A 26630-nucleotide genomic window follows, 5' to 3' on the forward strand; every position below is an offset into this window, starting at 1 on the left:
AAATTACAGTGGTTTTACAACATTCCCATTACTTTATCGAATACATATTCCCAGAATCATGGTTGTGTTTTGTTTGTTTGTTTTATCTATAGTTAATTCATGAACCTGGTCGTCAATTCATTTTTTAATATCCTACACCACATACACTGACACAACAGCTTCTAACATAAAGGAAACATGCACTTTTAACATTCTTACCCCTCAACATTACATTTTTTCACACAAAGAAAATATGTAGTTTATCCTTATCTTTGACTCGATAAATAAACAGTTTATTTAAACAATTTTTTAACACTGGATGTATACATGTTTTTTTCACATTTGCTACACATGGCTTACAGTCTGAAACGTTTTAGGATTTTAAGCACACTCCCACCAGCATTTTACATTTGTTTAAATTTAACTGCTTATTATTAGACTATTAAGTCAAATTTTACATCCTACCAGCCCTACCTCAGAGGCGTCCGTCTTCTTGAGGCTCCTAAAGGCCTACCTTGGATGATGAAGTGGCAGAGGACTGCCTCAGCGACCACTTCATCATCCAAGGTTGGCTTTTTGCCATTAGGTCTGTTAGGAGGGCAACAAGATCAGACAAGTTGGGAACAAAGCGTGTGCAGTAGTTTTCCAGCCCTATAAAATATTTCACTTGTCTCATTGTTATAGGACGTGGCCAGTCTTGGATGGCGTTCACTTCGGCCTCTTGTGGTTTGACCAGGCACCCGCCCTTTGGGCTTTTTTTCACAAAAAATGGAAATGCGTAATCAATGTAGAAGTGGACTTTCTGTCAAGCGTCGACACATCAGGAGATAATGGATAATTCACAACTTCGCTCACAGATTTACCTACAATTAAAAAAGACAATGATGGCATTGGTTATAGGCGCATTTCTAAGCTTCTGAATGTTCCAGTGAGCACTGCTGGGGCCATAATACGGAAGTGGAAAGACAATCATTTCACCATATATTTGTTTCGACCAGGTGCTCCTCACAAGATATCTGACAGAGGACTGAAGTAATGCACTCCATCGCCATGGCCTGTATGCACGCTCACCACGCAAGACTCCATTGCTGAAAAAAAAGCATGTTGAAGCTCGTTTAAAGTTTGCTGCACAACATTTGTGTCACGGTTTGGTTCTGCTTCCTGTTTTATTTTGTAGTTTCATGTCTCTTGTGTCCCTGGATTAGCTTCACTTCCTGCCTTGTCATGTGATTGTCTGACCAATCACGTGCACCTCCCTGTTGTGCCTGTTGTCCTCTGTCGCATCATTGTCTATGTCTCATGCTGTCGGTTGTGCACGTCTGCCTTGTTTTGGAACAATTAAAGAGCACTTACTAGAAGACCCTGCGTTTGAGTCCTCCCTGCGCACCAGCAACCCACCCCGTTGTGACAATTTGGAAAAGCCAGTGAAATACTGGGAGAATGTAGTGTGGTCAGATGAGAGCAAAATTGAACTTTTTGGATGCCATAATACATACCATTTTTGGAGGAGAAATGGCACTGCACATTACCCTAAAAACACCATACCAACAGTGGAGTTTGGAGGTGGGAACATCATGGTGTGGGGCTGCTATTCAGCAAATGGTACTGGCAAACCTCACATAATTGAAGGAAGGATGAATGGGCAAATTTACAGAGACAGGAAAGGAATGAAACAACAGATTTTGCTTCTTTGGGGAATAACAAGAACAGCTCGGTACGCTACAATAACTTTTTCTCTTTGCGCCATTTGTTTACCATTGCTCTAACCAGGCAGGAAGAAGATTATCACAACGATTGTGTAGATTGTGAGACCTGCATTGAAAAGGGCCTTAAGAACCTTCTGTACCTGGGGTAAATGATTTTCACACTCACCCTCCCATACAGTGCTATGTATTACAATGTCATCTAAGTAGGCTGCAGCATAATTCTTGTGGGGTCGCAGTCCCCGGGCAATTAGTCGCAATGGGTCCACCAGCTCCCTGCACTCCTGTTGTTGTTGGGGGGACGAATCACAGGGGACGACCTGTATGACTTCCCTTGGTGGCATTCCTGTGTCTTTTGGGTGTAAACAGCTTAATAGGACCTGTGCAGTGTTTACAGGTTTACATGGTAGAGCTTTTCTAGTTTCTTCCTCACTGGTTGATTTACTCTGTAGTTCACTTTTCCCACTCTGTCAATAATTTCATAGGGCCCATGCCAGTTGCTAAAAACGTACATTCAACAGTGGGTACCATTACCAGGACCCAGTCTCCAGGCTTGAAATCTGGGCTGTGCTGGGCGGTTGTAGGATGCCTGTTGTGCTCTCTGACAATTGTCTTTCATGGCCTCCACATGCTCAATAACTTTGCGGTGAGGACAACACTGTTGTTCCCAGGATTAATTTGCCAGGTCCAGGATCCCTCTGAGTTTGAGTATAAGAGCTGAAAAGGTGAGACACCTGTAGAAACTGGGGGAACCTCCCTAACAGCAAACATGAGGTAGAGGGAGGAGAGCAGCTAATTGACTTCCTTAACATCATTTTCACAGTCTTGTTGAACCTTTCTACTAGTCCGTCCGTTTGAGGGTGGTGGACCTATCTTGCTTGATTTTTTTTGGTGACTGTGTGGTTTTGGGCTCTGCTACAGAGGGGAGAGAGGGGGAGCGGCTCAGGGAACGGTGCCAGGTGGAGGCAATTGTCCTCATCAGGTGAAGGCTTATTGTGCTTGTGTTTAATAACCCAGTAAGAGAGACGCCAGCGAGCGAGTCAGACACCTGGAGCAGATTGAGAAACACAAAATAAAAAACCTGTATCATAACTAGGGTTGGGTATCGTTTGAATTTGAGCGATTCCGATTCCTGGTTTCGATTCCGGTTCCCAGCGATTCTCGATTCCGATTCTTTTAAGAGGCAGGGTCAAAAAAGTTTAAGTTTAAGATATTTTAAATGAGCTAGCTAACCAAGGGTCTTTCTTAAGGAAATAGTCTGACCTTCTCCATCAATGTTAATTCTATGAACTCTTTATTAACTTTACTATGAATTTCTAACAGGGCTGTTTTCAACATATAAATATCAAACATATAAATATCAAACTATGAACTTGAATATTGTATAAACATTATAAATTATGAATATATTTTAACAGGGGTACACTTTCCACCAGAGAGCTTTATTTTTGAAACCTCACAAAAACACATTTACACGTGAGTGTATGATACTGCAGGTACTTAAACGTTACCTTGCTCCCACTGATGGACGAACCCTTGGAATCAGAGGAAGAGGCAGCGGAGGACGGGCGTCGCAGCGCGTCAAACACGGAGCACACGTAGGAGGGGGGGGGGGGGGGCGCGCAACTCTCCCAACCTCAAATCAGGGACACTTTCGCTGACGGGGGGCTGCTGACGGTCGACGCTGGGAGTCCTAGCACAATCTTTTTTTTTTCTTTGCAGCGCCAGCCTCACTGCTCATTTTAACAGATAGGACAGCTCCGCTCTGGCCACCCGGCACCCGCGCGCGCACTGGTCTGATGCGTCACAAATTCACAACAACCGGGAGTTTTTTGCCGAGTTTTCGGTTTGTTTCGAGAAGTGTAACCACACTTTGGACCGTCGATGCACGCTATCCATGTTCGATCGCGATGTTACGCCAACACTTTCGGTGGACGCTTCTTCGTTGGTGTTCAACGGTTTCTATTTCTGGTCGGCGCCGGCGGACTGAGAATCGAAACTAGGAATCGAATTTTAAACTTTCGAACGATACCGGGTAAATCGCAAAGCTAGTTCCGATTCCAATCGATTCTCGATACCCAACCCTAATCATAACCAACCTTTCCGTAGTCCTCATCATTTCGGAACCCTTCCCCAGAACCCAGACGTGTTACAGTGACACAAGACATAAACGGGGTCCCCTGATCTGCTACAGCCGTCTATCACCATGGACACATGAAACTGGTTGTGTCCCCTCCTGAAGCCAGTCTGTTCCCTCCATCAAGGGTTTGTGAATTAATGTGAAATTACTTCCGGAAGCTTCCACATCCTGATCATTCAGCTTCACAGGGCAAGACTCAGGTGCTCTGTACCCTCCATCATGGAGGCGTACAGGTGTGTAGGCTGGCTGCAAGCGGCATTAGTTCGTCCCCTTTATTGCATTGCCGTGATATTTGTCCCGGCTCCCCACATCGATAACATCTGAGTAGCCCTCTCCGGAATTTGTTTCCTGTACTCCTGCTCCGTCTGATAACGTCCCTGTATATTAACTTGCCGGGTTCTGTTACCTTGAGGCGGTCTTTCGGGCTAGGGATGTGGATTCATAGGACGTTCTTGAGATATGGGTTGCTTCTTTTTCCCCCATGCAGAGCATTTCATTAGTAGCCTGATACTGCCTCAACGAAGGTGCCGGCAGTAACCGGCGAGCTGTGGCTAACAACCCTCTTTGCCTCATACGGCACTGCCCGTAAGTACCGATCTACCACAATGGATGCATGCCGGTCCTAACAGTTGTGGAAGTTACGTTCTTTTTACTGACAAATATGTTGTAGGAATTGCAATAATCAACTTATACACACAAGTATTCTGTCTGTTACACGGGTATCAATGTAACATTCAAATGGACTCCTTCTTGACTGAGAGTTTATACGACTGCTCACTGAAATAGGGTTAAATCTATTTATTATGATCATGTAGTTTTCAATTGATCTCTTGTATTTGATATGGTCCTTTGGTATTATGTAAATGTTTCATCTGTAAGTTTTTTTAAAACATTGACTTCCCTGTGACATTTGGAATATTTCAGCATTTCACATCTTTAATACGTCTATCTCATCTTTTATAGTTTGCTCAGCATCACCAAGGCTCTTAAGGCAACCTTTTTATGATAGTAAGTAGGCTGTATACTCAATGCTGACACAGTCTGATGTTTTTCACTGCCGTTTGTTTAGTGAGTTGTGTGCTAATTATCCTAATTCTTCTTTCTAGGTTTATGCATGTGGAAGAAACGCGGTTGGGATCGGGATTTCAGGTTGATATTCATTTACATTGTCAATAATTGAAATACACAATGCACTATACAATGTATTGGATGGTCAGTTCTGACTTCTCTGAGCATTTGCAATAAAAACCCCATGAACTACATTATTTTTCATGTGTCTTAATAGGGGATCAAATAAAAACGGTTTGTAATAAAATAATTAAGCTTTAGAAGTATTTGATCAAATCAGTTGAATGGATGTTCTTAGATTGAGTTAGGTCTACACATATGTATTGGATGGAAATCCTGCACACAACTGAATTGAGTTCATCCAATGACTTACTTTTTGAGTGGAAAATGAGTTGAACAAACAACATTTTTCATATTTGATTAATGGTATCTAATCATTTTAGATGAATTTGATCAAAATGAGTTGGACTAAATCAATTTAATCCTATTTCATGGATGTTCTTAGATTGAGTTATATCTATACATATGTATTGGATGTGAATCTTGCACACAAATTGAGTTCTTTCAATTACTTATTTTTGTTGAGTGGGTAGGTTACTCAACCAAAATGTATATAATTGATCAGCAGTTTTTAATTTTGCTTTTTTTAATGATCAGTGAATAATTTCCAAGAATATTTAAGTTCCAGGTAAGTTATGTGTTTCGTTTGGGGGTGGTTATGTTGATCATGTTTATTGAATCACTTTTTAATTAGTTGACTAAAAAATGTTAGATTTAATTAACTTAAACTCAAACTTACCAAACCTAACTTATTACCGGACTGAGTTAACAAACAGCACTGTATGTCCGGCCCATAAAATCATCATGCAAGTTCCAAAAGTGGCTCTCCTACATAATATAAATGCAGTTGTCTGCATGAATTTGTATCAAAGTGAATCACCACATCAACTTATAGATTATCATCTAGTCTGTAATTTGAAAGTTAAACTGACTTAATGTAAACATGGTCATTATTGTTCATTTTACATTCTTACTAACAGGACATACATATTTGTCTGCTGTGATGCTGTGATCCGGCAAAGATGTATTTTAGTGGACCCCAAGCAGCACTGAAACTATTCCCACTGAGTAAAACAAACAAGGGCTGACAAAAGCAGCCTGCCTGAAGTTCCAGGGGAATTCAGTTGTATGCAACATCTGTGTCAATATTATGGAGGCTTTCGGATCCATTCTTTTGTAAGAGGTGGATGAAGAGTATCACTTTAAGATCTGATGGCCGACAGACAAAATTATACTATTATAGGTTTTCAAATACAAAATAATATTTGGCATGTACCTATGCCATACATACATACATCACGTCTAATTAGAGGTGTATGGAGGTGATGGTCATCTGACATTATTATTATTAGCAAGTCAACCGCGGGCATCAATCATTTTGATTAGAGCCATAAGTCGGTGAATGATTTAATAATTGAATGCCTGTGGTCTGCCTGTACGACCAGAGATATATAAAGACAGACTCCTTGAGACGAGGCCACATTGTGTTGTAGTGTCCCAATCGCTATGCAGCATCCAGCTGCTTCCCCGCTCGAGAAGAGGGAAGTCTCCTCGCTGCTGTGCTCTAGAATGCTGTTTTCCCTCAGCAGATTCCAGCTCAGTCCGCCTGGAGCAGCGGCGGGGATGAGCGCGGGGGGACCAGGAGTCGACGCAACGACCCATTTCACAGGTAAGAGCTACATAACCGTCCGGAATTTGTGCTATTTTCATTTGACTCCACGTCCCTTGCGCTCGTCCGAGTGGAGCCGAAGACAGAGGCGGGGAGGCGCATCTGCTCTGCGGTCAACATATCCAGCGGTCCCTCAACTTAACAGCCAAAGCCCGCTGCCTCTGCGCGCTTCGGTCCGGCTTGTCCCTTCCTCCTCCGCCGGAATAAGAACATAAGGGAAGACACGGACTCTTTCAGGACGAGGCGTCGGAAAGTGAAGGAGTGCGAGGATGGCGGTGTTCATTTTGTCGGTCTGTAACTTGAGTGCGTGGGTGAGCTGCCACTGTTTGCAGACACGTTCCTATCGGCTGAAGGTTAAAGATTGTCGATGGAGCTAGCCGAGCTAGCGTTAGCACCATTTCCCCTGCTTTGGAAGAGAGGCCAAACTACGTTAAAATCACGTTTTATATTTCCTAGCTTTCGATTAGAGGTTTATATCGATACAGGAGCCCGGGCCGAGCTCTGAACACTGCGGCCATGCCTGCTTTTCGGGGAGGGGGGGCTTTTTGTGTGACTCCAAACAGCGGATAGGATTTTTAACTTATAGAATTTCTTGGCAATGCGCTGTGATGATAGACAGCGGGGAGTTGGAGCTATAAAACATATCTATCATTGAAAAGCAGTCGGTATAGTGGGTCATCCATCTGTCGAATTTAACCATGTACCTGTACTGATCCGTATATGGTCTCAAGTCCTGTTAAAACGGCTACGCACATGTCTCTTCGCTGTTACGGAGCCTTAAACAGCCAGATGTTTATAACGGAATTCGGAATGGTATCGCTGATTTGCGCGCGTGGGACTAGGCTAGGAAGCTATACGGCAGCAACCTGCAACGGAATCAGGAAGGCTAGCATCATGCCGAGCCTGTCAATCATTTCGCGAAGACGGGATGACAACACTCGGGTCCGGCAGCATTTCGCTCTAGGTTTGCGCCCGGGACGCTTCTGTGCGCCAAATGGAGATGAAATGAACTCCGAACAGCCCCGGGCACGTTTAGGTGACTTTGATGTCTGCATGCTGTCACTTTGTCTCACCTGCTGTTTTCATAATGATTGCTGCTTGGTCTCTCTTCCTCCTGTACCCCAGCTCCGCCCCTCCCACATGCATGCAGCCTCACACGCCTCCTTTCGCTCATTGCACATTATTCTGTGAAAACTGGCCTACTGCTGCCAGTTTAGGTAAATAATATGCTTGTGATTTACATTTTGATATCAGACATTGAACTTGAAAGAGGTTTGTAGTGCGTTTTAATATTTTATGGCCTACAACACTGGATTGATTAAAGACTGCTTCGCCCTTTACTCAGACCTCACATTATGCCACAGAGTTTGCAACTGCATAATGGTTTTAATTTTTGGAAGATGTGGGGACATAAATTTGGACTGATTGCGTCAACCATGCTCTAGGTGATTTGATCTGATAGGTTTAAGTTCAAGATGATCACCCACAAATGTCACTGCAGTGAACAAACTGAGTCTCACCATCTCAAGAAGGGGTAGTTTATAACCGCTTCTTATTTAGGCCGGGGTGTGACAGGCTGAGCGCTTATTAATATGGGTTGTGTGCTTCCTTAAGAAAATACTCTTAACATTGCCTGCGAGTGATCTGCTCCTAGTTGCCAAGACCTTTCATAGCTCAGCGAGTTTACAAAGCTGTTGGTAAATGTCAGTGAAGAAGCATTTTTTTCCCTGACAGCGTGTAGAATGTGTATGGGCTGGGTTGACTTCCTGCTGTTACAGGCAAGACTTTCTCTTTTCAACAGGCATGTGTGCAGCGGTTGTTTTACATTTCACAGATTATCTTTCTCTCTTAATCCAATCCCTATCTGGTTTCAAATTTATTTCTAGGTCAAGTGAATCAAATTAAGTGTTTTTTTTCTGCCTTCGGGTGGTAGCCAAAGCTCTTGAAAGTCATTTGATGTTTGCCTGGCTAAAGGGATACCCTCAGACGTCCTTGCCTGATGTCACTTGTGATGTCAGCAGAGGTGACGCAGGCAGGGGGAAGGAGGCCGGTGGACGCAGCCAGCCACAGACGTGTGAAAGCCACTGAAATCTGCCAGTGTGTCTCTCTCAGAGTGAAGGGAGAGAGTGTGATCCGTGAACTGGTGTCCGAGTCCCGCCTGAAATACTGCTATGTCCTAGTCGGATGCTAGTCGCATGATGTGTCAAACTGCTCGCATTGGGACGTCCGTGTGAGACGTATGCCCTTCAAATAACCCTGACCGTTTATTTCCACGCGTTCACTTGTCCACATTCACCATCCATTATGAAAATGCTTTACATCCATGGCGTGGGAGTGCCCTTTTTGATAATATGCATCACAGTGAACTGTCACCACAGTTCTTCCTTTGCCACGTCCTCTCACCCGCCTTTCGGCATCAGATGAGCTTAACCAGCCTTAATAAGGCATAAGACTTTGGATTGCTAACATGAATCTATGTTGGATTGTTTATTACCCTTTCCTTCCTCCTTCCACAATCCTGTGTAAGAGGAATACAGAGTCCATCTGATTAGCAGGAAGCCAGAGCGTGCTAACCCTTTGATCACTGTTTCTAGCTGATAAACCATGACAAACACTAATTACCATGAAGCCTGTTTGGCGTTTTCAGAAAAAAGCATGGGTTTGGAGCAGTTTAGTGCAGGTGAAGCCGAGTGTTCTGCAGACAAGTGCCTTGCTGGTGTTACCGGCACCAGACCTAGGGGTAATCTGGGCCAGCAGCAAAAGTTACACAGGCTAAGAAGCACTGTGTAGCCTGTGAATTACAAACAGAGAGAGGACACACGTTGATGTCATGCTCAAGCCAGAGCTAGTTTTATTCTGAGCTGCGCATCACAATAATAACATTTTACAATTTCCACAACCTACTGTGAGCAAATTCAAATAAATTCCAATTTATGCCACACACAGTCTTACTAACTTTTAGCAACTACGGCGTAACACTGTACACTGAGCAGAGTCTGAAGCTACGTTCTCTCCCCTCAATCCCCAGCCGCATCACCTGCTGACGTGATCGTGCAATGCCCTCATATACCGTCTGAAAGTGCAATGCTTAACAACGAAAAAAGGGGGTGGGGGTCTGTTTTAATAAAACTACCGTGTAGCATTTCCAACCTACTACACTGGATTACCATGAATATTAACTAGGGCTGTCAAATGATTAAAAATTTTAATCAAATTAATCAGAATTTTCAGTGGATTAATCAGGATAAATCACTATTTGCAATTACACCTGAATCCTAACCATTTTTTCTTTCTGAAATGCATACCAAAGATAGATAACAGGACACAGATACACAATTATCATTATTATTATTATCATTAATACATGTTATTGATATTTGACTTCGTTTAATTAATTCCAGAAAATAATCAAATCAATGTTATTTGATAAGTTACAGACTGATTTCCCTGCAGAAGGGTCTCTAGCCTCTGCAGTTTATCCCACTCTGCTGCGGTCGACAAAACGAGTTTGTGCTCCTGATGGTTCAGGGCTGCGATGACCAGACATGCCAACCCTCCCGAATTTCAAAGCCCCTCCCAAAAATCTCCCGGACCAACCTTTCTCCCGATTTCCACCCGAACAACAATACTGCTGCACCATCAGTCACTGGGCGCGCCGTTTCAGACCGAACAATTATAAAAGTTACACCATGAAGTCGAGCGCTGCAATTAGAACAAAAAAGATCAGACTGGCGCTGCAAATAAAACCGCTAGCACCCCCCCCCCTGGCAGTAATGAGTTGTATAGGATGAAGTGCATTCCCTAGAGGAAGAGGTTCTTTCCGGACCTGAATAATTTGTCACACTGCGCATGCGTGAAATGTGTTAAAAAAATTGACGTAATTAACAACAAACAACTAATTAACGTCGTTAGCTCGCTATTTTTGACAGCCCTAATATTAACACCTTCTCTATTTTGTATTTTCAGCGCCGGCGCTCCGCACACGCACATCACGCACTGCGCGTGGGGCACCAAGTGCCTGGGGGGGCATCAAAAATTTTAGGATGTGAAAAATCATCACACTAGGCTCCTAGTTTAAATAACAAATAACGTATGTCTAAAACATGTTAATATGCAAAAGTAATACAATACAATACAAAGTAATAGGCCTAGACCAAATTAGTCGAGAAAAAGGGGAACCTCCTGTGCGTTATCATTGATGTTACCATTAGCAATAAAACTAGCAATCATTCCATAGGTTGCTAGCTAGCTAGCAATGGTATTTCAAACAAAGGATCATATGATGACCCAATAGCTGATTTTGCAGCTAGGAAATGCAGGTGTGTGCCTCTGTAGTAGGGTCTTTGACAACTGATGGTAGTGAAAATGTTTGTAATATAGTTTTATCGGATAGCAGAATGGTCTCTTTTATAGAGAAGTAAATTCTACTGTGCAGTTTGTACTTATGTATGGTTATTTGCACTTTAAAATTTTAACTTTATTATTCTTATTTTTACTTATGTATATTATTTACTGAAGAAATGTGCACATTATTACTTACACGGTTATATACTTGAATACTTTCTGTTCCAAAAATGTTATCTTTTATATAATTTATTTCTTTTCATGTTTGTTTATGTAAATTATTTATCTTTAGAAGTTATTTGGGTAATAAAGAGAACCTAACTAAGAAATTCTGAATGGTTGTTATTCCTTTGGTGGTGGTGGTTTGTTGGTTCGTTGGTTGGGGGGGGCACCAGCAAGCATTTGTGTTTAGGGCACCCAAATGGCTAGCGCCGGCCCTGTGTATTTTGTTCCCTGAATGAAATGATCTCTGTGTACTTTCAATTGTTGGCAAGAGCTGTGGTTTTTTGAGCAAGAACCCCTCTACATGCATTCACTTGAAGGAAATTTCATGACGTCAAATCTCTACATATTCAGCCCGAATGAGCTAAGCCTGCCATACAATGGGGAAATGAGCCCATTGATGTAAAAACCTTGCTCTGTCAGTGTCGCACTGGTTGCAAGGGGAAAGGCACACGGCTTTGCCTTGTACGTTGATGCGCTCAACTATATTGTTTTATTGGATTGAAGCACTCATCCTGCGTTTGACAAACATATGGCTGGAGTACTTTTTCTGAAATGATTCAGACTAGGATGTGTTGGAGTATGGTGTAGTAATACCCCCACCTCCCCACCCCCCGTCCCCGCACACACCCAAACTCCTTATCCCATACTGGCTTTGATTTTGCAGACTGTAATACGTTTTGGACTGAAGCAATGCCGCGGAAATATCTTTGCTTTTGCTATTTCTATTGTCTGAGGAGTACCATTCACAAAGCCAAACAATGGAATATGCTCAACATATGGTGTTCTTTTGTGTTGGAAACTTAAGCTTTTAATACTGTTTTTTTAAATCCGATTCATCGATGGATTGACCGATTAATTGATTATCAAAATAATCATTAGTTGCAGCCCTATGTTAGTTTTTCACCACTTTATATTTGGTCATGGTTTCCCTAACCTTTTTTCCTGATATTACCGCAGATGATATGCCCCCGACTCACTTTCTTTGGAAGGGAGACAGCTCCTCTAAGGGATACAGTGATGTCACCCGGTTAAGCAATCCCGGGTGCGGGGCTGTCTGCTGAATGTGATAGGCTGTCATCCCTGAGTGTGCACTGTCCAAAAAAATGCGGGCCAGAGACAAGCCAAGTGCACACACCCTAGGTTCAGGCGGCTCTGGTGGAATATTTTTAGTAAGCAGGCTGGAAGTCTCATCGGTTCCAGGCCCTGGCGCTTGACATTCTTTTTGTTGTGTTGTGGTGTTTTTCTTGCTATGAGCCTGTTCATTCCAGACTTGTTTTTGTCTTTAGTGCACTTTTGGGAGAGATATGCTATCTTCACACATTTCAGTGTGTTCTTTAATCTAAATGAATCCCTGTTACTTAATTGGTTTTGACTATCTTCTTGTAATTTCTATGCTATATTTTCATTGACTGTTATGTCTACTCTATCTTTAAAGTGAATTTAGATTATCTATACGGTGATGTCACCGATGTCACCCACGCTATCTGGAATATTTACTAAGACCCTCTTTGGTTGTCCCCGAAGCCCGAGCTAGGTCTCCATCCTATATTGTCTGTTTGCCTTCACCTACACCTCCCCCGCCATGCCCTTGTCTCAGTTGGGCCATGAATAAGGAGCTGACACCAAACTGTCAACCTGCAAACCGTCATGCCCCTGCAGCTTGTTGCCGCTGGTATAGCTGCCAGTAAGGGCACAGCCTACTCCCCCCAAAAAATAAGCTTGTACCTGTTTTTAATAAAGAAGCATTGGTCTTGACAAAAGTTCACTTCACCCCAAAAGCGATTGCCTCACATTGCTGCGTGGTAAATGTGAATGGTGTCACGGTAATAACGTACAGCGACTGATCAAGAGAAAAACTGGGTTTCATATTTAGCTTTTCTGTTTACATGTTATCCTTAAACTATATTATTAATTTCTGTTTGAATGAGCTTTAAAATATTAAAATAAATTATCATTAAAAAAATCAAAAGAGCCTGTAATGCCAGTCTTTTTCACATAAGACAGTATTGTAGCAAAACACAATGTTGTGTTGAAGGAGATGAAAGTCGACGATTGTTGCATACCGTTGCTTGAATCCAAGGTTTAATTTGATATAAAATGGGTAATTCCATTGCGTAACAGCATTAGCAGTATTTAAACAGGGCTTGCCATAGGAAGGGAGGAGTGCGGAGTGAGGGTGTTAGTGGCGGATGACTGAATGTGAGCAGGTCACTTTACAGGAGGGAATCCTTGCTTTTACTGATAATCCTCATTGGGTGATGACACCAAGAAAAATGTCCTCAGATTAAGGGGTTTAGCGAGATTAGAAAGCATATGGACATGCAGATAAAACAGGTTAATGTGTGAAAATCATAACAAAAGCAAATTATGATATTAATGAACATAGCCCGTGACTCAAGGCCCACTTGGCCTTTATATTAAGAATTGTGGATGGTTAGGGAGATAAGGTGTTAATTCTTGGGCTGTCACCGAATATTCAATATCCGAATAAATATTTGAAAAGTTGTTAAACAGATATCCGAATGTGAAATTTGATATTTGAATGTAAAAAACAACAACTTTGCACTGATTATTTGATTTTTTTGCCGTTTTATGCCAAGGAAAAGTTATATGTTTACCACAGCAGAGCTCGCTTGGAGCGTTCAATGTCTGTTTTATTCTCGCCTCTATAGGTTAAGAATATTTTTTTCAATCACTGATTTAAGCCTGCCATATTTGGGACAAGAATCGCAACCTTAAATTGCTCACACAAAGCTTTTGATCAGCATTTGTTTATTGTTGTCGTTCATTTAAACCGCTATGCGCAGAGAGCACTAGGGTGCGAGCGAGGGAGAGAGAGTGCGTGTGTGCGAGAGACGGCCATTAGTACATTTACATATTTTTGTGTAGATAATTGGTTGTTAAATATGTTTAAACTTAAAAGAAATTACCTATACAAGTAGTTAATTATCGTTGTATTAATTTGTCCTGTTATTGACGTGCCTAATGCGCTATGGACTTCCTCAACAAAGAAAGACGCTGCAGAATCAGCAGCGGCTTTGCGCGCATGACTAAGTCTGGACGTGACGTATGTCTCCTCCGTAGCAACCAGATATTCGAATATATGTGGGGTTTTTTAAGCGAATCTTTGAACTGAATTTTTGAGCAATTTTGACAGCCCTAGATGATACTAATCTGACTGATTGTGATACATGCTTCTCCAAGTTGCAAGTACAATTGGTGCCTGTTCCTAATATATAAAAGGGCTTGTTGCCCAGAAAGTTCAACTACAGTTCGTGAAATAACGCATGACCCTGGTTTTAAACAAATGTGCAAAGCTGCACTACCCCATTTTTTGTTTATCGACATTGGCCACCAGAATATCCCTGACCAAACCTTCTCTACCAAGCTAGCCTCTTTTGTGGAGATTATACAAGACGCAAATGGAAAGAGTTAAGGTTAACCAAAGTATTTACTGGGTAAGCGCCAAAAGTCAATCCTCCAAAAGTAACAGGTTTAAGGTTTTATGCTAAAAGGATAAGCGTATTAGAAAGCCAGACATACATAGAGAGGCATTTCACGCTCTTAAATCCTATTAATCACTTAGTAGTCTATCCCGGGATTCAGGTATGAGGGTTCGGAGGGATAGCGATGTTGCCGTCTGATTCAAGAATCTCATAGATCTCATGGATTTTGTCATCTCTATGGGACTGTGGCTAACAAATGCTAAGAAGCAAAACAAAATGCTTATCTGGTTGTAGCTGAATTAATTTTTCTGCTTCGCAGACTTTTTGTCTTATGCCTGGAACACTCCAAGCCGACGCCGACGAACTAGTGGCGACGTGAGCAGACTGCAGAATCGGCTCACGTCAGCAGCGTCTGGGTCCAAAGTTGCCCTGTCACACCAAGCCGATTCTCAACACCCGACGGCCAAGTAGCTCGTCCGTTCTGCGCCTGCGTAAGAGTGGTTCGCTGGCTGAGCAGCCAATCAGAATGATCAGAAGGCCCGACTGACCAACAAGCCCCGACGCCGATTCAACATGTTGAATCGGCCGTTACAAAGCCGACGAGGACCAAATTCGGCCGACGGTGCGGAACACACTGAGGAGATTTAGTCTGCCGACGCACGAAAACTGCCCGACGTGTGTTCCAGGCTTTAAGCGAAACCGAGCAATCTGGCTATGCCACTGAACAATGCTGTGTGTGATTGGCTTTTAAACTCTCTGTACACATCTGATTACAGTGACGAGTATGAGGCTGCTCTTCCTGAGTGCCATTTTTCATAACGGACAGCCAGGTTGTTGGCAGTGTGCTTCAGTGGACAATATCCTCTGTCTTGTTGTCATTTTTATGGAGGCAGAGACCCATTGTTCTTGTTGACATTCATAATGTCTGATGGTCAATAATATCAGTGTTTGAGATCATTTCAGCTTTAAGCCTATTTAAACCACTTCCAGCATTGGTTTGTCAAGGAGTGCAGACTATTGATTATTGGAATTAAAACATTTAAATCAATGATTAATTAATTGATTGTTGCTCAGCTTTGATTAATTGACGTATTTTGTAGTCTAAAAAGTGCTAAAATAAAACTAAACTAAACTAAAATAAAGACAAATTAACATTTAGAGTAGCAGGAAAATAAAAAAATGATTTGGCAGCATTGTTCAACAATAATAATTTTAAGATTTAAGATTATGTGTTGATCCGCAAATCATTTCAACTCCACCCACAGACAGACACCGTAAAAGCATTCCAGGAAGTCTTTTGTCAAGGAAGCTCATTATTTTGTAGCCTTTGATAAGATATATTGTTTTTGGCTTCAACCTGTCTCTTCTTGCTGTCCCCATCTATTTCTCTTCAGTGATGGCCTTAGCTGTGCAGCTGTCCCGGTGATCCTGCCGTTGCACGAAGGGAAGAGGCAAAGACACCTTCACAACTAACCTACTCTCTCACAAAACAAAAGGCACAGAGAGGAACAAAAAGTAAAAAGACGCCAGCATAAACAAATGCGACCATGTACAGTGTGGAGGATCTCCTCATCTCTCATGGATACAAGCTGCCCATGCATACCACCTCCTCCACCCCTACCCCAGCCTCCGCCTCCTCGTCCCACAAGCCGCCTTCCTCCTCACTGCCGTCCTACAGCAGACACCATGAATTTCTGGATAACAGGTCCGGCTCCGGGACGTTGTCGGGGCCCGGGATGCCTTATGGGAATGGTAGTGAATCCAGGGAGCCACATGGGTATGCCAGCGGCTGTTCCAACAACATTTACAAACCCAGGGACAGGGGCCTGTCCAGGCGGGAGGGCGAGAACCGCTGCCAAATGGACGCTCACTCCTTGGGAGAGTTGCTGACCTCAGACAGCGGGTAAGACCAAATCAGTCGGGTACCGTGAGAAGAGTAATGGGCCCCAGTCTGAACAAAACCTTTTGCATGCCCTGTCCTGATTGGGTGATGTGTGCTGTTGATCTTTATTGACAAATCGTTCATTGTCATGTCATTGTTCATTGGGCAGGGGATGAGGGAGAGTATGTGCTGAAGCTTTAATCTGCCACATGGAACCTCAGAGTTGTAATCAAATCAGCTAGTGGGATAAGTATTATACATAATGCATACCCCATCAATAATACAGGATTCACATAGGGTGTATTTAATGTATTTGTATATGGGTGATAGGCTATATTTAGCCGCGTTTGGTATTATGCAATTGAAACCCTCTGGGTAGGGACTGTATAATCTTTCTAGAGAAATCACCCGGCTCCAGTCAATCTTTTTTTATTCAAAATAGGATTGTTTAATTTGTGTATTTACACCAGCTCTAGGAGTAAGTGTGCTGTAACTGAGACAAAGTCAACACAGACTTTTTACTGAATTTTGTTAGGCTGACTTTCTCTTTTCCTCCATAATCCCTTTTGGTCCCTGTGACAGTCTAAAATAGTCAAATGACCTTGAATAAGCTTAGACATGTTGTGGAATTCCATTGCATTTCATTGTTAATTCTTATTTTTTCCACTCATCCAAATCTCTTTTTCTGGCAGCTTTAGTTTTGTTAAGGAACAGGCCTATCTTTGGTACTCATATTAGGCAGTGGTACTTGATCCCAATTAAGCTAACGATGGTAACTCATCTTACGAAAGATGCGCTCAAATTCAGCAGATTGGCATGGCTAGCCCCCCTCTTCCTCCAGCAAACATCTCTGGCCAGTGATGATCATGGATTGAAATGTCAAGGACGCTCAGTGGCCTCTGCCTACAGGGAGTGTACACATGTGCTTGCGTCTTACTTGCATTGTCAGTCAGTCAGTCACTTCACAAATAGCATGAAATAAAATGCTGCACATTTCCTTAGATTAAAAGCGAAAGAAACAATACACGGACTGTTGATGAAACGTCCTCTAAATTGTTGATCTGTGTTGGAGGACATTCAGGACTAAAAGCCACAGTGTGTCATTGTGTAATGTGCACTGCTTTTCATAGACATCTGTCTCTAGTGGGAAATGGTCTTCAGGGAAAATCTGTCTTCATTGTTATTGATTATTTTTTGCCTCCCACAAGTAGGACATCATTTGTTGGCATTTAATTACCGTGTACTATTCTGTTTTAATCTTTAGATTGCTTTAATATTTTAAAGCCCTCATAACTTTGCTGTGAATTTCATGCAACCCTGCTTTGGCATATCTCTAAATGAAATATAAAAAATAATTTGTGTTACTTATTGTCTGACACCATGTCTGAAGGCAGAAGTGTTTATTTCTGTTCCAAACATTCATGCTCCAAGGCTGGTTGGACAACCTGCTGTTTACACTCACATACAGGGATAAAAGTAGACACTTCGGCTCTGACTTTCATGGCAAAAAAAAGTCAGAAGTAATTGCGTAAAGAATGGCAAACATGAGCTTGAAGAGAAAGAACAAAAACCCAGCTGTGATGTGAAAAGGTGGAGAGCAGGGAGCTTCAGACTCTATTCAACCATCTAACAAGCACTTATTATTCAAGCATAACAACCTCTTTAATATTTGTGTTTATTCCCAGGTTCTGTAATGGCACCAGAGGTCCTCAGTCGCAGGCCAAGGATTTGTCCTACTGGAGGAGGAGAGGCCAGGACTTCTCTATGCTGCTGGGGTACGCTGACCATAGAGAGACCCATGCAGGAGGCAACGCGGGTTATGGCAGCCCAGAGGGTGCTCAAAAAACAAGAGGCCAAGAGTGGTCTGCAGAGGAGTGTCAGAGATCAGCTAAGGAGAGGCAACACTGGGCAGCCCAGGCGCGGGTGCAGGCTCAGGTCCGCTCTAAAGAGAGGGAAGCGGCTCTCCATCACTTGCGGATGGCTAATGAGAGGAAGTGCCAGAGCTTGGGGACAGAGGAGTGGCGTCCCGGCGTGAACTTTGGCCGCCAGCTGTCACAGTGTGTCGGTGGGCGTTGTGCACAAGAGCAACTCCATACCAGGACACCAGAGGGTATGGTAGTGCATCCCAGGGCCAAAGTCAAATCCCAGTCCCTCCCCAGGATGCTGCAGCCTGAAAGCCTGCAATATGTGGACATAGACTCGTCCCATCTGGAACTGTTCAGGCGGGTCAACGGTCAGCCACCATTGCACCACGACCTTTATAGGCCACCCCGCTGGCTGGAGAATGGTAGGCCGGGTAGCGCCAACCAACTCTCAATGACATCAAAGCCTCGCTTCACACGACCCCCCAGACCTCCCTCTTATGAGATGCACCAGCAGATCAGGGGAAGCTGTGAGATGTTGTCCGGTAGAGAATCAGTGACTCTCCAGGCCAGGGACAGAACCCCACTCCCAATATCAAGGACAGTTGACCCTCAACTAGACTATTTTGCACAGGACTCTGGACCTCCAGGATACATCGCTCCTCCATCATATAAAAGAGTTCCTATTATGAGAGGCAGGCAACATGGATATGGCGATATTGCTGTTGACTACAGGTTTTTGTCATTTTCTTTATCGCAAGTTAAAAATAAATCTTCCTGTTTACATATATTAGCCGTGCCAAACTGAGAGCCTACTTCACAAAATAATTGTGTGGCTTTCGTGGACACTAGAAGCTGCCAAACATAACATCTTGGTCTTCCTGTGGGTATTTTTCAACTATTGAACTTTTTTAGATTATGTAATGTGCAGAGATTTTCCCTAGTGTATACAAATGAAAAAACCATCAGAATCATCACTGAAAGCTGTACGCATTTATAGCTAAGGCTTCTAAATAGCATTTATTGACTAACAATCCATTAAATGCATTTTTTTGGGGATGTGGGATGACAGTTCATGTAGTGTCATGTTGAATGAATAAATAAAGCTCCCCTCCACATCATTTTTCAAAATACATGAAACAAGATAAACAAGAAATCAATGAATAAAAAATAAGGTTATAATAAAAAAAACAAACATTTTACTTTAAGAGCCATTTTGGTTCAAGCGTCTGTAATGATCTGCAATGTGAACATTGGACTAAATTATATCTTTATTTCAATTTAAGAATGAGCTGTGAATAGTATAGATTGCTTACATATACCAAGCTTACCACGTTCCTCCACGTCTTAATGCACTTGTATCTTAGATAACTCTCAAGCATATGAACGCATTTACGATATATATTCTTAAGGCAGTGATGGATCTCATTAAATGGATTCTATGTTATGTAATTACATCTCTGTTTATATTCATTGATACTTATTATCTGTTACTGTTCAGTGAAACAAAGTTGCGTCTATAGTGTATACCGAAATTGAGTGACAAGTAGTTTTTAACTTGCTAAACAGATTCTGGAGTAGAGCAATATTATTTGTATATCATCACTTCATTTTTCTAAGTCTTCAGTCTTCACACTTATTATTTCCTTTTGGCTTGTTTGGATTTATTGTTGCTAAGATGAATTTAAACTGTGTTGTTTGTACTTTGTAGATACAGAGGGGATTTGTACCAGCAGATACATGTGGCACCAGATGGATCTCACTGGATCAGACATCCAGCTGGTTCCTGGCCCGATCCCCAGAGAGAAAGGAGTGTGAAGCAGCTTTACCCGGTGTACACTACCCAGGAGCGCCCTGGTGGAGGGATTCAATACATCCCCTTTGATGACCCCCGTATCCGCCATATTTCCTCAGCAATGGCAGGCAACTCCCTGACGGACGCTGACAAGATCCGGCACATCCGTAATGAGCTTCCCAGTGTCACAGTGTCGGAGCCTGCATCCAGTGACAGTGCCTTTTTGCCCCCACCATTGGGGCCTTTCATCGCTGCCAAATTGGGCGATGATGCTAACCAGACGTCTTCTAGCGACTTTGACAATGACAATACCAGGTGGCACAGTGATTTGCACAAGGCTGTCCATAACCTCCCAGCAACTGACCAAAATTGCAACAGATATGCCAAAAACCAACGTCCTTCTTCGGCCTTCCAGGCCCCATTATCAATAAGTTGTTCTCATCAGGGGACCAACTCAGATCAAGTCTTTGCAGAAACCATCACCCAAGTAAAAACAATTGTCCCAGATTTAGGGCCAGAGAACACTAAAAGAAGAGTGAGTGAGACCATCTTCTGCCTTGTATCGGTCCCTGTTCACACACCAATCAACATTAGCAGAGACTTCGCAGCAGATCAGAACAACAATGAGACAAAACCAAGCCTGACCGTCACCAACACAGACACTTTTGCTGTAGGCCTCAAAGAGAGCCACAACGTGCGGAGCAAGTCAGCGAATGAGATGCCCATAAAACCCCATTACTCTCATTTTTACACTAGCAGCACATCCTTAATGAGGAACTACAAGAGGGCTCCTCTAAGGAAGGAGATCATAGATGCCTGGGCACTTCAAGCTAGGCAAGATAAAGAGTTATGCTATGCTGGGTCTTGGCCTGGAAACCAGTACCGTAACCAGGAAACCCAGACTGGCTCACCTTCAATAGAGGTGAAAAGTCCAAAATCCCAGAGTCCTCCCGGTGGACAAGAGCATCTTCAATCTCTCTCAGATACAAACTTAGATAGTGTTGTTGGGCCAGAAAGAAGCTCTTCCTATGGTTACCCCATAGCAGGCCAGAAAAACCTTCATCCCTCCAGCAACAGCGCATTCTCCCGTCTCAGCCTCAGCCGAACACAACCGACAGGCCTCGAAACCTGCCAACAAGACTCCTGGGAAGAAAATGGCTGGAATCAAGTAGAGCAGCCATCGTCTCCCAGGAAGAGCAACTCCAATCCCGCTGAGACTGCTGAACAAGTGACCTTTGGTCAATTTCTTTTAAAGCCAGTGAGCCGCCGACCCTGTGATGCTATTGGTCAACTAGAGATTATCAATAACGAGATGGATGACACAATCAGCAAAAAAACAAATGTGGGTCAGTGCACTGACGATTCAGATGTGGCAAAGAAGAGATCAGACCAGTTTCAGTCAGCAGCACATTTCACTGCTAGTCCAGAACCATGCAGGGAAGGAATCAGTCTTTCACCAATGCACATAGAAAACCCTAACATTGTCAGATCTACGTCCTTAGCTTCTACAGCTGATTTAGGCCACATGGATATTAAGAGTGCTTTCACCAGACCACAGGCCAACAACATACCTTCAACAAATGAAACAAATTCCAACCTAGACTGCAGAAATTGTGGTCTCCAGCCCTTACTAACACTACAGAATGAGCCAAATAGGTTTTATAGGCAGGACATTCCAGTCCCTCAGGAGTCTCTTCTGAGGGATGTGGGGTTAACGGTCTACACAGAGACTCCTGGTGGTCCTGGAGAACCAATGCAGCGGTCCCTCTCAGTCCCATCTCCACGTGATCATAAGGAGTTTAGTGAGTCAGTGCATCAGTCATTGGAGAGAAGGACATCACTTGTTAAAAATAGTGATAGCCCTGAGCACAATTCAAATAAAGAACTTCAAGCTGAGGCAGAGACTGAGAGAACGCCTAAATCAGACAATTTTCCACTATTCCGGGGTGAGGTGAATTTGACCATTTGTAGAACCAGGAGTGAAAGCAGCAGATCACCTCAGAAAGAGGGTTCATCACATATTACCAGGCTGACCAGGGAGGTTTCTTTTTGGATACAGGGTGATGATGGCAATGGGAGATATGCCATCTCTGAGCCTCTGATTTACAAGAATGACTCAACCATGGCAGATAAGCACCTGGAGAACTTACTGATCCGGGAGAAAGCCAATTCTTTACCTACAGAGGACCTTAGCAACCTGTATGCGGTCAAATATGCAAAAGGTATCCCTGAAAATGAGTCCATCGAGCAGAGGGCTGCCAGAATCCTGGGTATAAGTGTTCCAGTGCATTCATTGGGTGTGGCTGAAAAACAAGATGATTTGGATAATGTAGTTGAGAAACTACACAGCCAAGGCGAAGAGACACATCCAGTGATAGGAGAGTGTGAGCTAGTAGAAGAGGAATCCCTGATGGTTTCCAGAGCAGAGACAGAGGAGGTCAAGGGGACAGAATCAGTAGTAGACCACGTGAAAGGAGATAGACAAAAGCACAGCACCAACCACAGCAATGATGAAGGCACTGAGATTCAGTCTCTGGGAGTGGTGGCCGACCTGCCCGAGGTTCCACCTCATACGCTTCCCCCATCCCTCCCCACCACACCCGATGACAAATTACCACTCAGTCCGTGCAGTGTGCAGAGAAGGGTGCGAGGTGGAGCATCAACATTAATCGAATCCTTGCATGATAAGTTAACCTCTTCCACTGTTTTATTTGCTACATCTCTGGGCAGGTCAACCCCAGACAGAATGGCCCGTCTGAAAGAACTGGAATCAGTGTCTCGAATAAGACGCCTCAGCCTGAAAGGTTCAGATTTCGGAGGAGAAGTTGATTCCAGGGAGAGGGATGGTGACAGACAGGAGGGTGAACCTCGGGAAGTCACAAGAGAGGAAGTTATGGAGCAACGAGTTGAGGAAAATAATGAAAAAACAGAGGAAGAACGAAGGAAGGGGGAGGAGAACCCAGTTGAGCATGAGACTGCACGTGAGACACATGACAGGTTTGGAGATCCTAAAGGTCATTGTAAACCTAAAAGAGAGGTGAATGAAGCAATATGTGAGAAAGAGCCAATACAAGAAGAGAAGGTGGAAGAGACTAAAGTAGACGTTGAATTCAAAACAGCGGAGTCAAACACAGAAGTTGAGCCTCAACCTGTGGAGCACGACAAGGAAAGGCCTTTGGAGACAGTGAGAGTTGGACAGAATACATCAGAGGTCAGTGAGGCAACTGAAGATGCTGTGGTACAGAAATTGCCAAAACCAAAGCAGCGCACAAAGCTGCAGAAACCTCCTCTTCTTCCTAAACCTCGCAGTGTTCCCAAGAGAGAAATATCACTGCCTCTCAGCTTCAGCACCGGGATTTGTGGCCCCTCGAACAACGGGGATGAGGAGATGCTCTCTGTATCAGGTGGGTACGAATGAACTAAAAGATTAACCATTTGTTTTATTTTGCCTTCAATGTAGAGATAAATCAATTAGTTTAATGTTTGGGTTTTAGCACTGTAAACATGGGCATACCCATTCAACAATTCACTTGTGAATTGAAAATAATTGAGAAGTTGCCTCAAATATTGTTCATGTGTACTCTGTTATGGTGCACATCAGGTATGAAAAATAAGTGTACAGAAGTGGTTCCAAAGCGATTAGCAGTCAGCCAGTTGAGCAACTGCGTCCCTGAGTTCTAACACCTCTAATATTCAATTTTTTAAGGACCAATAATATTGCTTTCACTTGTTTTGATTGTGTTCTCACCTTTTCTTTATACTCTTTTCTATTCAGAATCCTACGACCCCAGTCAAGTTGAGAGAGTGTAACCTCTTACACTGCCTTTGGCGCTGTGGAAATCTGTCTTTAACAGCTTTTCCAACAACAAAGGCTTTCATTTCACCTTGTGGCTTAGTCAGCCGTGACCTCTCCAATATTGTTATGCATTACTTCTCAAACAACTGACTGTCCTGGTGCTGCGAGAGCATTTCTATAGCCAAATAAAGGCACTGCCGGTGCCAAATGTCCAGGCCCTTTAACCTTGGCATCCTCATCCTTCCATTCTCTACAAAGGTTTATTTTCTCAAGCAAGTTGACATCCTGCTTTTAAAATTGCATCAGGTATTTTGCTTTTTTACGAAAAATGCATGTCATTATTCCCATTTGCACTTGGTCTCCTTCTCGAACCCGGGTAATAAAAATGAATGTAAAAGTGCTTCTAAGAAAATAAAATAAAATGTAAGAGTATAAAACAAAACAAGAAGGCAACAGTATTGCATTACAATCATTATTAATCTACACCAAATGTAAATAAGACAGAGTTATTAGATAATATTAAGAATATAATAATCAATTTAAGTAATTTAATTGCTGAAGAAATGTATATTTTCTTATCCATGTTAAGATAAGACTAGAGTTTTGGAAGTGTAGTCTTAGGAGGTATTACTAATGAAAGCCCCTATTCTTTATTCTTATATTTGTAAGAATGTACTCAAAGAGCATTGCAATGAGAAACACTGTGGTCCTTGAATGGTTTCATATAAGAGCAATATAGTTGTATATGGGACATTTGTGACATGATTTGTGGAACAAGTACCCGATTTCATTCAAATGTCCGCTTGCACTGCTGAGATTATCTGCTTCATGTTAACAGTGAGCACCTGATAATCTCTTCAGATTACATTTATCCTGTTCTCCGCAGTGCCAGTCTGCGCATCAGTAGTGGAAATAGTGCATTTAAATATTACTTTTGTTCATCCTTAAAACTGTTGAAGAAAAAAATATATTTTGTGATATCAGCAGAAGTCTATATTTTGCTGTGGAGTTTTGATTTGTTCACAATGAGTTCAGATGTGCTTTTTTTGTGTGTGCAGGAAACGATAGAACTTCATCTGTGTGTCATACGACCACGGTTGTTGGGTTACAAATCCTAATTTAAACTAGTCTGCAGTGATTTGTTACTTTGACGAAAACATTTGGAGTTGTTTTGGCAATAATAACAATGGTAATATTAGCGTCTAGCCGAAGAAGCGAAATATTAATACTGTGCAGAACATTTCTGTTGAAATACTAGTCACAGTATCTGTTCCAATACTTAATTAGTGCTTTTGTGTGTTGTGGGCATAATGGACCATTTGCTTTCCACTCACCTCACGTACGCGGTAGCAATACAAGAAATCTAAAAGCATACCAAACCAAACTTTACGCTATGCATTGGACATTACATTTACTGGGTGTAATACTAAAATTGAAAGGTAAAACTGTAATTTCTGATTCTGCTTGTTTGACCCTGTCACTCTTTAATCCAGTAATTTGGGTTGGACATGTTGGATATGGGACGTGTTGGATATGGTTGTAGACGTGCGTAGCAGTAGCTCTACTGGAGTTCAATCTGTGGTAGCTCAGTGCCGGTTTTAGTCTTTGTCCTGTTGACAAACCAGTACTCTGTGTTCCAGGTAGTGTGTTACGACCGTTCTCGTAGTTTTTTTTTGTACTGCGAGTTCTTTGTACCATGATATAGACTATTGGTGCACATCTTGCTTCGATATTTTCTATTTTCATACTGAAGTATGTACAGCTTCTCTTGTATGCGCGTCACAACTTTTTCTTTGTTTCTTTTTTTATGTCCATGCAAAGAAGACAAATGCGTTATAAATCCCAGGTAGAAGGTGTTATTTGCATATAATTGCATTTGGTACTATATAGTCTATCCAATAAACAACTGTTATATTTCATATAATTTTATTACAAAAAAGTTATGCTACATATTTAAAAAAAAGAACAAGGTATTTTTAGATTATTGTGAAAAGGGAAATGTTTTTGATGGAACAATATTTGTCTATATTTGAAATGATCATTGACAGTGACAATGATCATAAGTGTGTGCTATTGTACAGTACTGCAGACAATTCATAAATAAAAGTCTTTGCATGAACCATTGTGTCTCTGCTTTTTGTTACATTAATACATATATACTGTATTGTGTATGCAAGGAGAAACCTTCAACAGACATGTCTATATTTTGTTATAATAAACAATGGTGGTGTAGTAAAAATGAAAGTCAGAAAATACTTTGAGATCCCTAATCACATTTTTTGCCACTGTTACTAATTTCCAATCATGAATCTTTCACATTTGCACATACAGATCCCTTTATAGTTTTATTATACTACAAAGAGCCACCCTTCTTAAAATACATTTCAACCTCTGAATTTTTTTCTAACGACTAGATGTATTCAAGTTAGCGTTTTAGCTTGTTGTGACTGCTAATGTTGCCACTAGAGGCTCGACAGACTTTTCAATAAATAATTTTCTGATCTAACGTAACTTACGTCGGACTTTCCAAAACCCTCCAAACAGACACAGCTCCTCTCTTGGGCACAAGTTGTGTTGGTGCATCTCTGGTCTCTCGTTGTTCCTCCTGTATCGCTATTTTCCGTTTTTTCATGTAGCAACATGTAGTGTTACAAATTGTTT

General features: G+C 42.4%; 1 protein-coding gene across 5 annotated transcripts; it reads left to right on the forward strand.

Moving 5' to 3' along the window:
• Nucleotides 1–6433: 6433 nt before the first annotated feature.
• On the forward strand, nucleotides 6434–26080 carry jcada (junctional cadherin 5 associated a). Of its 5 annotated transcripts, XM_037456127.2 has the most exons (6): nucleotides 6434–6619; nucleotides 14954–15256; nucleotides 16029–16537; nucleotides 18202–19113; nucleotides 20090–23577; nucleotides 23949–26080. In XM_037456127.2, exons 3-6 carry the CDS (start codon nucleotides 16182–16184, stop codon nucleotides 23981–23983), a joined length of 4791 nt encoding a protein of 1596 aa, XP_037312024.2. In that variant the 5' UTR covers nucleotides 6434–6619; nucleotides 14954–15256; nucleotides 16029–16181; the 3' UTR covers nucleotides 23984–26080. The 5 variants fall into 5 exon arrangements, with proteins under 5 accessions (XP_037312024.2, XP_037312023.2, XP_037312025.2 ...); XM_037456126.2 differs by lacking the exon at nucleotides 14954–15256; XM_037456128.2 differs by lacking the exons at nucleotides 6434–6619; nucleotides 14954–15256 and adding an exon at nucleotides 6659–6909.
• The last annotated feature ends 550 nt before the right edge of the window (nucleotides 26081–26630 follow it).

The sequence above is a fragment of the Pungitius pungitius genome, chromosome 19, assembly GCF_949316345.1.
Source record: "Pungitius pungitius chromosome 19, fPunPun2.1, whole genome shotgun sequence".
NCBI lineage: Eukaryota > Metazoa > Chordata > Actinopteri > Perciformes > Gasterosteidae > Pungitius > Pungitius pungitius.